The sequence below is a fragment of the Fukomys damarensis genome, unplaced genomic scaffold, assembly GCF_012274545.1.
Source record: "Fukomys damarensis isolate Sample0158 unplaced genomic scaffold, DMR_v1.0_HiC HiC_scaffold_16, whole genome shotgun sequence".
Lineage (NCBI taxonomy): Eukaryota > Metazoa > Chordata > Mammalia > Rodentia > Bathyergidae > Fukomys > Fukomys damarensis.
Window position 1 is genome coordinate 129714543 of NW_022900928.1, and position 14812 is coordinate 129729354.

Consider the following 14812-nt stretch of genomic DNA (forward strand, 5'->3'; position numbering starts at 1 on the left):
CACACACACACACACACACACACACACACACACACACACACACACACACACGTCGTCACTATGCCATTACTGTGGCAGATTCCTGTTCTGAGCATGCATAAATTGTGGGTATGATTTTTACTCTTGTAAAGTCCTGGGAAATCAGAAAATATTTTCTCCATCATGCAAAGAAGTTAATTAATGAGTAAAATCGAGTAATTAGGTCCAAAGGAGCTAATTGGGCATGGTGAGAAAATAACCCAAAAAGGTATTTTCAGAGTGAGAGAAAAGCCATTACAGTACTGGTTTTTGTCATTAGGCTATATAAAGCAACGAGCATTACCTCTCTGAAGCTGAAGTGAATATGAATGTTTTAACTTCTGATGAAAGGAAGGCCAGGATTGAATTAAACTGTGCAGTTAACCTTCAGTGAGTAGATATTTAAAGATATGTAGATGTTTATATTTCTTTGAAATGTTGAAAATTATGCATCTCTCACGTTTGGCTTTTAGAGACTAGTAATTATGGCTTGTTAATAGAGAGGCTTTATGAAATAGGAAAATGTGCAAGAAAGTGTGAAAACATGCTGAAAGTCTGTTGTCAAACCTAGAAGTGAGTCCTGCCAGGATTGCACAGCATTCCCAGCAGTGCCACAGGCATGAGAAAGGCGGGGTTGGCCAGGCTCACTGTGCCCACCAGAGGCTGTAAATGCTGACAAGATACCTCACACACTGGCTGCTACAAACAGGGGTCTCCTTTCTGGGGCAGTCGTTTCCTCTCGAGAAGGGCTGTGCTAGCGCCTGCTCCATTGTTGGTGCTCACCTTTCTAGACTCTGCTTGCAAAGTGCTGTGGGCACCACCAGCCAACAAAAATGGTCACCGGTGCTGGCACCCACTGTGACGCCTCCTTGCCAGGCTGGCCGGGGACTGCTGCTTGGTGTGTGCGGGGATGCAGGGGAGGTGGAGGTGACTGGGGTGGGCACAGCACCTCGTTAGTAGGCTTCAGTTTTAGTCTGAGACTGAACCAAGAAACACATTTATCGTAGAACAACTGCAATTTACATATATACCAAAGAAATTCACAATCCTCTCTCTAAAAGAAAACTGTTGTTACCATCTTCATGTATTTCTTTTAAGCCAGATTCACATATTTTCTTTTACACTTTTTAATCTTTATGGCTTTTCCCAGCCTTTGAAAACTGATAACCAGTACAGATGTACGCATTGTGCAAGGAGCAATCCTGTATCTCCAAACTGCAGAGGTCACCATGAGGGACATTTTTATTCTACTCCCTTCAAGACATAACTCTCTCCTTCTGTCTCTTTTGGCTGGTCTTTCTTTAAAACTCTTACCTAGTTTTACTTAACTGGATTTATCCTTTTCAAATTTTTTTTCTTTTCTTTCCTTGGCTTCAGCCCTGCTTTTTTTTTTTTTTATTTTATTTTTGGATGGAGAGTTTTGAACATGTACAAAAGCAGGTGGAATCAAATAATGAAGACCCTTGTTCCCATCACCCAGCCCTTGCAGCCCTCAGACCTTGCCAGTCAGCCCCACCCCATGCCCCACCCCTGTGGCCTCGACCTGCTGACTCTGGCCACCTTCAGAGGTCCTCCAGCCCTGCAGCTGCACTGTCCTTGGCCCGGGGCAAGGTCCAAGTGCCTGTGTGCTGTGCTCTGTCCCAGGCCTGACCGGCTGACCTGGGCTTTCCTCACTCACTCCCGCAGTGCCTGGAAATTCCCAGACGCTGGGTGTGCCAGCCTCACATGTTCAGCTCCTCATTCTCATTCCTGCTAATGAAGGAGGCCATTGCTCAAATCATCTGGAAGGGGAAAAGTGGAATTTACTACCTGGGTGTTCCTCTTCCATGCTGTTCATATAAATTCAAACTGAGATTCCTGAGAATTAGATTGAACATGACAAAAATTGCTGTGTGGGCAGTTTCGCTGAGTACTCACAGATTGATAGAGGGCTTTGTAATAATGAAGGGAAAGGTTCTCTGAGCGCTCGCTTCCAGAAGGTGAGCTCACCCCCTGAAGGAGCCTGCAGCTAAAGGTCCTCCTTAACCCATCACTGGGCGGCAGAAAGGAAAAATAGAAAGTAAATGCATAGAGCCTTCAAATCCCGGCATGGAAGGGGACCGCGACGTCATCCCGCCTGACCCCTCCTCACACAGAGACCTTGCAGAACACCCAGGTTTACATGTCCAGGGTGTTTGTTTTGTTTTGTTTTTTAACTTTGATTCCTTTTAAATTTATGAAATACCCTCAAACCCTCGCCGCGTCACAGCCGTGGAGCAGTGCCATGACGTGTCGTCCTGGTGGGCAGCGCTGGTGTGAGATTGCATAACGAAATACCACACAGAACTGGAAGACGTCAGAGTTTGAATTGTCCTTCTTACCTAGCAACCCAGTCAGTATTTCCACCAAAGGCAGCGGAATTTGCTTACCCAAGTAAAAGAGGGAGGCTATTGCGTGGCCGCAAGGTGATCCAAGCCCAGTTGTTCCTCGGCTTTTGAGTCTGTCTCTGGAAGTCAGGGGGACCAGCTGAAGCCAGGGCCCACATTCCCGCTAGGTGGGCCGCCCTAGGGGAAGCCTTTTCAGTGGCACTGTTCCAGCAGCAGGAGGGCCTTTCTCTCAGTCCTCTCCTTTGGGTTGCCCTCTCAGACATTGCTTTCTGTCCCCTGAGGCTCGTTTTGCTGGAAAGACTGGCCAAAGAGTCAAGACAGTGACCCACACAAGAGCCTCACATTCCCGTCATAGACCGGAAGGAAGCCCCTGGAATCCGGCACGTCGTAAGCAGCGGGGCAGATGGTACTTGTCTCATCACCGGCCTGTGATACTGCTTCACCAGTTTGTTGGTTTGCCCATTGACCCCATTCCTGAGAGACTATGGCCTTTGTCAGGCTTTCCGTACAGTGACCAGAGACTACATCAGTAGACTTGTTTCGGTCAGCTCTCCCACTGCTGGACACAGTACCTGACCCCACCACTTAACGGGGGAGAGATTTCACTTGGCTCATGTTTCATGAACCACTCAGTCCGTGGTTCTAGATGGCTGGAAATCCAAGGTCAAAGCCCTGGCAGTTCTAGAGTCAGGCGAGGGCCCACTCTTGTTCCTAGATGGTGACTTCCTGGGTCTGCACGTGGCATAAGAGACAAGGAGCTCTCTGTCTCTGTAAGGGCACTGGTCACATCAGGGAGCACTGTCACCTCCCCAAGGCCCAGCTCCAAGTGCCGTCTTGCTGTGGGGATTAGCTTGCAGTGCGTGAACCCTGGGAGGCACAGGCATCCAGTATGTTGCAGCATGTGACATGGTGGTCTGCGAGGAGTGTCCTCAGAAGAGCCTGTCACACTGTCCTGTCTCAGCAGTGGGTGGAGGTGAGATCAGGTGAGCCAAGTCTGAAAGGTCCTGTTCCCCTGGTTAGGAAAGCCTGCTGTCCCCACCTCTGTCCTCCAGGAGTACTCACTCCTGGCACCGTCCTTTGAGCAGTAAAGACCATCATTCCACGAGGTGACTGTAAGCTAGGAATTTAGAAAGGAACTGCTGGGATTTTAAGGACTTATTCTTGTAGTTAAAGAGAACTGGAGTTAAGGGTGTAGTGGATGTTCTGCACTGAGGCCCTGCTACCAGTGGCAGAGGAGGTTGGCAGTGGGAACCAAAAGATCCTTCAGGGACAGGGTGTGGCTCTGAAAAAGGCTGGGAAAGGACTTCTGAATCCAAAGCTAAGAATGCGGCTTCCATTGAGTCATGAGAGAGAGGGAGGGAATTGGCCCATGGAGACCAAAAATCTAGACATCTTGTGCTAGACCTGACTGTGTATGTGGGGAGCTAAGCTCCCTTCCAGCTTGGTTTTGAATCTGGGGCTTATCTCGGACCGACAGGTTGCTTGGGATGAGGGACCCAGAACTCCTGCGAGCCTCAGGGTATTCGTTCCTGCGATGTAGTTTGTGTAGCTGCTGTCAGAGTTCATGTGGCACCCATTTAAAAATGGCCACGCTGCCACCCCAATTATTGTGTTTCTGATCGTCTTTGCCAATGTCCTGTGGGTGCAGTTGTCATAGATTATGCAACATTCTCGCGCATTCTCACTACAGTTCACTTGCTCCTGTGCGTGTCTGTCACCTTTCTCTGCCCTGTCCTGTTGTCATCAGGTGGGTGGAGTGGGCTGCGTGCTCCCAAGGGAGGGGCCACCGCTTCTGGATGCCCGTGCTGGTGTAAAGCAGGGGCTGCATCCCATGGATCGTGGACCTGTGCAGAGATGCACTTTCTGCCAACCAAAGCCCTTCAGAAATAGAGCAGCCAGCTTCCAGTCAGTGTCCAGCCACCTGTCAGGGTCATGGTTGGGAAGTGGCTGCGAGGGATGGGGTGGGCTCAGAGGCTGGCTTCACAGGGCTGCTTCTGAAGCCCTGGCTTCTGATTCTTAATATCAGCACTGGAGCTGAGTGGAGCAGTTCTGATAACCTCTCAGGCTCATCCGCTCAAAGGAGCGTTTGTCTTCCTCCACGCTGATGGATTCGGGCATGGCCTAGGGGAAACCCTCCTCTCTCTGCTTCCGCTGCTCTTCAGAACTCTGGGAACTGAGACAGAAGGATCACAAGTTCAAGCCCAGCCTGGGCAACTTGGTGAGAAAGACTCTGTCTTAAAATTTCAAAAAATTTAAAAAGGGCTAAGGGGCTGTAGCTCAGTGTAAAGGCCATAGATTTAATTCCTACACACACCTAAAAAAAAAAAAAAAAAAAGAAAAGAAAACTCACAGGACTCCTCTTAGCCCCAGTAAATGAATTTATTCAAATTAAAATATGTTTAAAGGAATACTTTTCAATTCCTTTAATAGAAATTAAGAGGGAATATTTTTTTAAACAATCATGTTGGTCCTCAATGTTCTGGCAGCATACACTGCCTTTTGGAGGTGTATTATCCTCTTTCATAGAATAAAATCCTCAGTGCCACTACCTCAAGATTTCTGCAAGTTCACATTATGTAAATATATGTAATAAAATATTTACTTAGGGTTTCCATAAAAATGTCCAGAGAATAAGAGAGTATCTCTTTGCTGGTTTTAAAGGCTCTGCTGGGAATTTTGAGTGAAATTTAAGCCTCTCGAATGTGTTTTGTTTGGCCCCCATTGTGTTTTATCTCCAGTAATGAACTCTTTGTCAGTTTGTCAATTTTCACAAAGGACAGAAAGTTCATGTGCAGTAACAACACAGAGTCCACATTTAAACTTATGGTTGATATCACAGTAGAATAATCCCCTTTTTTCCTTTAGTCAATATTTACCTATGAGGCCGGTATATTATGATCCTGACTTCAAAAGAAGACACTTTCTTTTACCTTCTCCAAGTGTTAGTTTTAGATACTTGAAATATCAGGACTCTCAGCTGAGCGTCTGAGATTTGGGGTCGGGCTCCTCCATCACGGCAGGCAGGCTCGCTGCTTCTGCTGACCGAGTGACCCAGCTGCGTGTGGTCAGGGGAGGCCGCTGGGCTCAAAGGTGGCTGGTTTCCCCCAGTGCTATACGCAGCCCTTCCGCTCAGAGACGGCTCCCTTGTCTTCCCCAGAGCCTCCGGTCTCCGTCTCGGAGAACTTCGAGGTTCCCTGAGGTGTTGGGTTACAGGATTGGGCAGGAAAACCCAAAGAATGCCCTGCAGAGGGATCTCTGAGTGTCAGAGCAGATGAAGAGGAGGAATCAAATTCTTACCCTTGCCTGAGCCCCTTATTTGTAGCACCCTATGCTTAAAACCTGAGGAACGGGTATCCCCAAAGAAGCTGCAGCAGTGTGGGAGCTATAATATAACGCTACAGACTTTGCAGATAAAATGTCTGACACCAGATAAAATGTCTGGCCATGCAGGTGACCGGAGGAGTAACTGATGATGGTTACGAAGCCCTTCAAGTTTGCCTGGTGTGTCGGAAGGGAAAGTGGATGGATTAGCTCAGCCATGGCCCTGTCCACAAGCAGACTGGGCTCAGTATCAGCTGGGTTGGGGTTCACATGAGATCATCGCCATGCTCCTTTTCCTCCTTAGACCTGTTCTTCTCTATATGGGTCAGAAGATGTGGCAAAGATGATGCCAGGAGAAAGAGCTCCTTCCCTAAATCCATATTGGTCCCTGAGGAAGGGCTCAGGATAAATCAGCTTGGATCGCATGGCTATCTGTGCCCAGCCCTGTCACCTCCCCACTGTATGCATTTTCATGTACATGTAAGCACATGAGTGTATGTATGTACATATATGTATATTTGATAGACAGTTTACAGCATGTTCAAGAGTAACCCTTAGGTTTGTAGCCTATCATCTCTCCACCTGTCAGGTACAATTTCACCAGCCAGGTGACTGGGCCACTTCTCTGGCAGAACTGGTACGGAAGGCAGAACATGGCCAGAGACAGCTCTGCAGGGAAAGGAAAGAGAAAAATGATGTAGGAGGGAAAAACAGCAGGCAAACAAACCAACTCTTGATTCCTTCATTCAGCAAGTATTTTGTGAGCACCCACTGCATGCATGCTGAGCACTCTTCTAAGCCCTGGGCATGAGCACCACAGCAAGACCCAAGTTCACAGGGCATGTGAACCAGTGGAGAAGTGCCGTGGTGTCTGGTGGGGAGGATGGCCCTGGGACAGACCTCAGTCAGCATCAGCGGACATGCAGTTGGGTTTAGGCGGTGCAGGTGGAGGAAGCAGCGGGCAGAGGAACCTCTTCTTGCTCGGGAGTCTTGGTTGACCCTTACGAGGAAGGACGGGTGTTGGTAGGCAGCCCCTGCTGGAATTACCCTGAGCACGGGAAGACACATGGGCCAGGTGCACAGACATCTGAGTTGGGTGTGGTAAGATGTGTTCCAGGGGTGGGAAGGGGTCCTCATAGCTGTGGTGTAGTGAGCCTGTGGAAGATGGGGCCACACTCTGACGGGGTAGACAGGGGCGAGACCTTGCCAAGATGTGTGGAGCAAACCGAGGAGCACGTTGAACGGTGGCAGTGGAAGTCTGGAGGGCTGGTGAGAACATCTTAGAGGCCAGGTGGGCAGGCAGAGTGGGCTGGCCAGAGGCTGTGGCTGTCGGGGGTGGCGGGAGGGGCAGGGCTTCCGGAACTCCCTCCTGTGACCAGAAAGAGCTTATTTACCATGCTGAATGAGTTGTCTGCTTGTTTAAAGACAAGCCTTTAGAAATGGAAAATGGGGGCCGGGATTTAGCTCAGTGGCACCATGCCTGCCTTGCAAGTGCAAGGTCCCAAGTTCCATCCCAGTCTGTCTTGTTTGTTCAGTCATCACAGGCCATTCACTGTCATCTTAAGGAGGCAGTAGGTCTGGGGCAAGTGCCTGGCAAGGCTGGGTGGTGGCCCCAGTCGAGGCCTGTGCTGTCCACAAGTGACCACACTCTTGAAAAGCACTCCTGGCCAGGAGCGCCCTGGTCGTGTCAGCGAGGCTGATGGTCCTTCTTTGCATTCACAGGCACCTTCCAAGTGGGCGTCCACATCGCCGATGTGAGCTACTTTGTTCCTGAGGGTTCACAGCTGGATAAGGTAGCTGCCGAAAGAGCCACCAGTGTCTACCTGGTCCAAAAGGTAAAAGATTTTCTAGTTTCTTAGATTTTAAAACAGGCTTATTTGTCTCCCTTTTCTCAAAATAAAAAAAAAAAAAAAAATTTTTTTTTTTTTTTGGAGGAAAAACAGTTTTAGCTGAATGTCTTCTCTCATATCTAGTAAGATCTTTGGGAAACAGCACCTGCCACTGGAAGAGCACTTCTTTGGTTGTGTGCCCTCCTAAAAGATGCTGGGAAGATGGGTTTTCACCTAAGGCTCTTTTCAGAGCAGCTCTGTAGCTCACGATAGGCATTAAGCATCAGAAGGAAGTAGGGGAGGATGCCTGCTTTCAAAGGAATGTCCCAGAGCAGGGCCCAGCACATTCAGCCCATGCCAGTCACCAGTTTCCATGCCGTTGATTAGGACCCAGCCATACCCACTGCCAGGGGTTATTTCACAAGCCAGCAGAGGAGTAGAGTGATGACTTACTGTTTACTGTGGGCCTTCTGATAAGCTATTTTCAACGTTGGCTCTAGAGGGTGGGCGACAGTCTTGTCAGAGGGGGTCTCTGTGGACTAGAACTGTGACATTCTGAGCCAGAAGCTGTGCGCTCATCAAAGCCAGCTTCAAGAAACAGAGCAGGCCACAGGTATAGGTGACCTTTCTGCACAGCTACCTCTGAGACCCATAACCTGCCAGGACCCCTGAGAGAACAACTAGCTGTGCCCTAGGCTGAGCTCAGAGGCTCTCTGCTGGACTCCACTGAGTCAGCTGAACCACAGTCCTCTCTGGCCTCCGTGGCCTCCATGCTGACAAAGTCCTTGTCCACAGCTTGCTTCATTCTTTACTAAATGTCCTCACCCACAGTGACTGTAGCTTCACTTTCTCCAGCATGGGGGAACCAGTCAGTACTTACAGGGCCATGATTTACCTTGGAGGACCCTGGATCAGATTCTGGCAGGCCAAGGACAGGAGTGAGGACTACATCATATGAGTGGAGTTTCACGGAACGCGTCCACGTGAAGGATTTGGTGTCACGTTCCTCTGGGTTCCCACACCATCCGCTAGAGCAAGAACTGAAGGACCAGTCCCTTAGGTTCTGGAAGTTTCCAAGGTCACCGAATCCATAGCCTGCCAATTCACCCCCTATGACACCTCCACACATCCAACCTGCCAACATTTGTCTGCAAAGCTTGAGAAGAACATCAGAGTGTCTAGTTCAGGACACCTGGCAGTGCCATGATTTGCTGGCATTTGCTTTACTGGGAAAAATGTGAGAAAGACGGAGAGCCAGTTCTCACCCCCAAAGATGTGCAGCACCCACCAGCAGGGCTAAAAGAAAAAGAAAAAAACCATGACTCCACAGCCTGTGGAGTAATAATGGACTCTCAGCGCTAGGGAGAGGCAAACTGCTACAACTACTTTCGAAACAAACTGATAAATCTTTTAGAGTTGAATGTGGTGTCCACATCGTGTGGCTCAGCAGTTCTAGATATATACTCAATAGAAATGCATACTGTGTGTATTATGAAAGAATGTTCATTGGAACAGTATTTAAAATAGCCGAAAACAAAAGCAAAAAACCTGGAAACTAATCAGCACCCATCACCTGTACAACCGGCAAATAAATCCTGGCCCATTCACCCAGGCGGAGGCTGAATAGTAGGCAGCTCCACAGTCATAAGGGTGAAGGAAACCAGGCACCCAAATGCACACTGGATGTCTCCATTTAAATGCGATCAAAATCAGGCCAAGCCAGTCTGTGCCACTGAAAGCCAGAGTAGTGGTCGCCTTGGAGGGGAGGAGGCCTGAGATGGCAGGGACTTGCGGTGAGACCCGGTGTAGGAGCTGATTATATTTGAGTGTTCTGTTTGTACAGCTACATCAGCATTTTATTTATGACTTGAGCATTTGTCTCTGTAATATGTATGTTATACTCAAATTTCTTAAAGCTTTTTGGGGGTCACCTCCACTTCACTTTGGCTCTGAGACAAAGAAGCCACATCAGGTCCAAGTGCCTCAGCCTTCCTGCGAACACGGCTCCGATTCTGCACGTAGGCCCCGCTGCAAAGAACCTCAGGTTGGTCCTGCCTGCCTGGAAGTGCTGTGGTCCGAACCTAGCCTTCACGTGGCCCAGGCCTCTTCAAGAAGGAAGATGAGACTCCAAAATCCCTTGTATATATAAAACTATGATGTTATGACAGCGAGAGAAATAGACACAAATCCTTAAACATCTCTTAAAGACCACATCAAGTGAATAAATGTGAAACATTCTCCTTATGTAGAAAAGTTTAACTCTGTTCTTCAGGTTGGAATATTGAAGAATCGTGGACACAATTAGAGTGCTCAGAAGCAGGCAGCTTCCTCTTGTCCAGCCGCTGCATTCTCCACTGATAACCAAGAACTACATTTCGAAATGAGAAAGTGCGAAAGTAAACTTGGGCTAAATAGCTGAGCACGTTGCTTTTGTGCTTCTTACTTGGCTTTGGCTATTGTCACCATTCTCGGTGTCGCTTTGAGCCCCTCGAGCCCTGCAGGCAGCGTGGGGACATGGCCCAGTGCCTGTGCCGCTCACCCTGCCGCCTGTTTGGCAGGAGCACAGGCTCCAGCCCGCAACCTTGGACAGCAGCAGCCATGCATTCTGATGCCTTTGAACCGCTGCTCTGACCTTTCTTCCTGCTCGTTTTTGTTTCTTAAAGGACTGTGTCCAGGAACTCTTCTGCTGTTTTCACTTCACTCTGCCTATAAAGGTCTTCTTAAAAGCTGGGTGAGCTGCCTCTCCCCCTTCAGATTCCCAGCTTTCTCCTTTTTGGCAAAATCATTTTCCCCAACTTCATCACTTGGGGGAAGGAGGGCTGGGGGTTCCGGTTGATTTCCCATCTATAGGGACTGTAGCTCTGATTTCTTTTCATTTAGATGCTAAGCTATAAGTGACTGATGGTCGGAATTACAGTGTGAGCTGGGCTCGGGAATTACCCCAAAGAGTAGGACAAAACACAGTGAAACTGGTCTTGGGTCCAAATCCCATCACACTGGCTTTTAAATAAAATTCTTTTTGTTAAGATTTTAGTCACAGTAATAAGTATTTGGTAACTCTTACTAACAATTGGATGTACTCAGGCAGAAAGTTTGATTTAAATCCCATGGAAAAACATTGCCTTTGACAAAGGATGACTCTGTTAGGACAGGGGACAGCTGTCTACCCAAACTTGGGCTGTCCCTTTGGGAAGGACATGACATTTACCCAGTTAATGCCTCCCTGCTGTCTTCTCTCAGAGAGAAATACAATGTAATTTTAAGTTTTCAGGGATTTTTTTTCAATAAGTGAATTAGGTTATAAAAGTAAAAGGAAACCTAAACAGTTGAAACCTAAAGCTAAATTTTCTGCCTACTGGCCCAACCACTCATGTTATTTTAGGTGTGAAACAGCTCGAGTGAAAGTTCGCCCATAAATCTCTACAATATTTTATTGGTACCGCTTTATAATGGAGATCAAAGATTGGGATTGGAAGCCTGTCTCCATGTAGAGTCCAAGGAGTTTTAAGATGTTCCTTTCTGACACCAGCAGGTTGTCAGCGTGTCCGTGTTTTGTTACTGTCAAACTGTGTGGCAAAGAATTGATCAAATTCTGAATTCATGGAAGTGTTGATACGGAAAAGCAAACTCTTTAAAGAGAGCTGTTGGCTGGCAGACGAATCATCTAGCGCCTTCAAGTCGTTTCAGTGTGTAAGTAGGGAGCTAGCTGAGGTAACATGGTGTGGAACCGTGATGTTCTCAGAGAAAAGGAGAAGGATTCAGCAGGTCTCGAGGCCGCAGAGCCGGGCTGGTGGCACTGAGGGCGTGAGGGGTTTGGGCAAAGAGCCAGTCCAGGCCGGAGCTGGGAAGGACAGAGGCGAGACCCCCGTGGCCATGGGCCTCCCCGGTGTCACTGCTCATCCTTCCTGTTTCTCTTTGTGTGGGTGATTGATTCTTCCCTCTGTGGCCCTTCCCATTGGTCACAGGGCTGTCCTGGCTAACCTGCTGCTGAACTTGGCCAGCCTGCCCGCTGTGGCTTTAGCAGATGTTTCTGCTCTCTGAGACTAATGTAAGATTTTATAGTCTTGTTGGTACCCCCACCCAGCTGCCTTGGGCAGTGCTGTATTGACCCAAATCATCAGTTTCTTGCAGCTCTCCAAGCATTCTCCCAGAATGCTTAGAAAGTCAGGGCTTGTCATCTGTCCTTTTTTTCCACGGCCAGCTTTTAATTCTCTTCTCACCCAACTCTGAACATGATCCTGAGGCACACTTCAAGCTCTTTACCTTTTCTGCTGCCGGACGGGCTCATGAGTCTTCATTCACTTAGCCTGTTTTGAGTACTAGCTGTGTGCAGACACCAGAGCTGCAAAGATGAGCGGTTGCTGCTTTCGCTGTAGAAAAGTCAGATGAGGTGGCCATGATTGCAAATGACCATCTGTCCTGGGCTGCCTTTGGTTACAGAAGTGCCCCAGGCAAAGGAGTGCAGAGAAGAGGGAGACGTTGGGCCTGCCTGTGTGGTGGTGGAAGAGGAGCTTCTGCAAGGGCCCAGAGGCTGCACACGGTGGTTGGTTTCCAAACAGTCTCACATTCGGAGTGCACTGTTTCCGGAAGGAAGTAGGTAGGGAGAATGTTGCAGGCAGAGGCTAGAAATGGCATGTTCAAGGAGCAGTGTATCCTTTGGAACTGCTGGGCTGTGTGTGGCAGTTGGAGCCGAGGGGTGAGCTTGCAGAGAAGCCTGGAGTCTCAGGCTGAGGCGTGTGGACAGCACCTGGAGAGTAGGCAGGGAGGTGACAGCGGTTGGCGGAGAGGGAGGCCAGAGGCAGGGGCGCCGTCCTACACCAGCCTCACCAGCCTCCGCAGGACAGGTGGAGATTTTGTTTAAACTCTAAGAGTTTACCAATGTGATGGCATCCCGGCACCTGAGAGCTAGGCAGTAGGTATTTTGAGCCTAGTGGTACATGGATGACCTGAACAACAGGATCCCATCTGCCCTTGCTTACAGTCCCCTCTGGATTCCAGCAGTCCCTGTCACGCAGCAGGAAGTAGGGGGAGGCACAGGGTAAGGAAGTCGGAGGAGTTGGCCTCAGTTATCTTGATCGCTCACTTGGAGAGGCCGGCTTCTCCCCAGCAGCTGCCCACCGCCTGGGACCCTTGCTGCTCAGTATGGAGAGCCTGCATCTTACTGATGCCCTCTTGACCTTGTTAAGGTGTTTGGTCCCTCCCTCGACCCTGGGACAGGCAAAAATCCAATGCCAGGAATCAACTCATCAGCTGTTGGGAAGGTAAAAGCACCAGGTCCTTGTATGAATGGGATTGCAGCTTTCCCCCTGGGTGGAGTTTAGTAAGTGAAGTGATGTCGAAGTCTGGGGAATGGTAGGGACAGCAGTGCTCCCTTGGACAGCACACACAGTAAAGTTGGAGCTACATGGAAGGAAAGGTTAGCATGGCCCCCATGCAAGGATGGCATGCACATCCGCATGCGATTCACATTTTAAAAGTAAAAATACACAAGGAAATTACATTAGTCTGTTTTGCATTACTGTAATGAAATACCTGAAGTTCTGTACTTAAAAAGAAAGATTTATGTAGTCGGTTTGGGCAGTGGAGAGTAAACAGCATAGTGTCACCCTGGGGAGGGCTGCTGTTGGTCTGCCACCCTCACCGAGGTCAACACAGTGGCAGGGAGAGCGGTGTCCAGGCAGGAAGCTGCTTTGATGTTGAGTCTTGGTGCCTCCTTTTAAGGCCCTGCTGGAGACCAGGCTCCCCTCAGGGTGTGAACCTGTCTGCACCACATCAGAATCCTTATCCAGGACAGTGCCTCCTCCAGAACTCCGCTGCTCGTTTGGGAGATGGTTAGACTGTCTCCTGAGGAAGAGAGGTCTGTCCGTGCTCGGACAGGATGAAGATGGAGACAGAGCGACCCGGGAACTGATTGGGTATTGGGGCAGGGGCACAGGCTAATGCCCTGTGGCAGGTGTGGAGGGCTTTGAGCTGGAGGTGGGCATGGCATTTTGTTCATGTCCAGTGGTGGTGGGGGTGGGGGTGGCATTTTGTTTCTTGGGTGATTCAAGGGGAGTTTGGTTGCTGTTTGTTTGCTCACTGTTTAATGGGGACAAGGGCTGTCCTTTACAGCAGGAGGGTCACTGACACCGCAGCAGGTGGAAGGAGGAAGCTCACCTTCATCACCTCCGCATGGTATTAGAAGAAATCTGTGGGCAGCTGGATTAGGCAGAGGGTCCAGAGCTCTGAGGAGAGGCAGGGCGGGACTCGTGTCAGCGCATACAGACCCGGAGGGTGGGGCTGGAGGAGGTCGGAGGCGGGTAGAGGGTGAGGAGCCCAGAGAGGGCCCTGTGCACCCTGGCTCTGCACTCCTGCGCAGAGGTGCTCACCTGTAATCCCAGCATTCAGCAGGCAGAAGTGGGAAGACTGCCAGGAGTTCGAGGCCGGCCTGGGCTACGTAGTGAGTTCAAAGCTAGCCTAAAATATTAGCAAGACCCTGTCTCTACCTCCCCCACAAAAGAAACTGTATGTGCCTCTAACGTAATTTTTACTTCACTATAGTCATGTTTGCACCGGAGAAAAGGCTCTAGACCAGCATGGCAACCTTGTTTATTCTAAGGGCTGGAGCCTCATGATGTTCGAATGTTCACATTTTGATTTGGTATCACCTAAACATTTAATATGTAATTTTTGTAATTGAAAGGTGTTCCCCTGGGTGGGGAAGAGAACGAAGGTGGGAGGCACAAGCTATGAGGAGGTTGGGGAAGAGATGGTGTCTGTCTGTAAGACAGGCAACTCTAACCTGACATGGTGTGGGGGACACCAGGGAGCTCACTGTGGGGAGGGCAGTGGGCAGACGGGGCAGTGCTGTGGGCTGGAGAGACACTCGTGAGATAGCAGTGACCCAGGCTCACGTGGAAAGTCGGGGAGACGTGGCATAAACTTTGAAGGAAAATACTAGAAGGGGACTTGGGAGGACTCGAGTCTGATGATCAGTTTTCTTCATGAGCAAAGGGTGAGGTTCCCGGCCACGAAGGGACAAGAAGGTGGTGAGATAGGAGGTTTCAGCAGAGCAGTAACATTTCCAGATCAAACGTGAAGGCCATGGGAAAGGAGCTAATGCAGACCAGTGAAAGGCATGCTGGATGCATGTCACATGTGGACCGTTCACCTCTGAGCTGCCCAGCCAGTTCTGGCACCTGAGAGGGCAGGGGCTGAGGTGGGTCATGGGTCGCAGAGCTGGGACAGTGGGGAGTGGGTTGGGTATGCTTGGAAGTGCTCCACGCTGAGCAGGCGGCT

The 14812-nt window shown here is 49.5% G+C and overlaps 1 protein-coding gene across 1 annotated transcript in view; it reads left to right on the forward strand.

The window, feature by feature from the left end:
• Dis3l2 (DIS3 like 3'-5' exoribonuclease 2) overlaps window positions 1-14812 on the forward strand; it is a 289941-nt gene that overhangs the window by 192728 nt on the left and 82401 nt on the right. The window contains exon 12 of the mRNA XM_033763990.1: window positions 7428-7540. Within this exon, the coding sequence (XP_033619881.1) occupies window positions 7428-7540 (113 nt within the window). The remainder of the gene's footprint in view (window positions 1-7427; window positions 7541-14812) is intronic.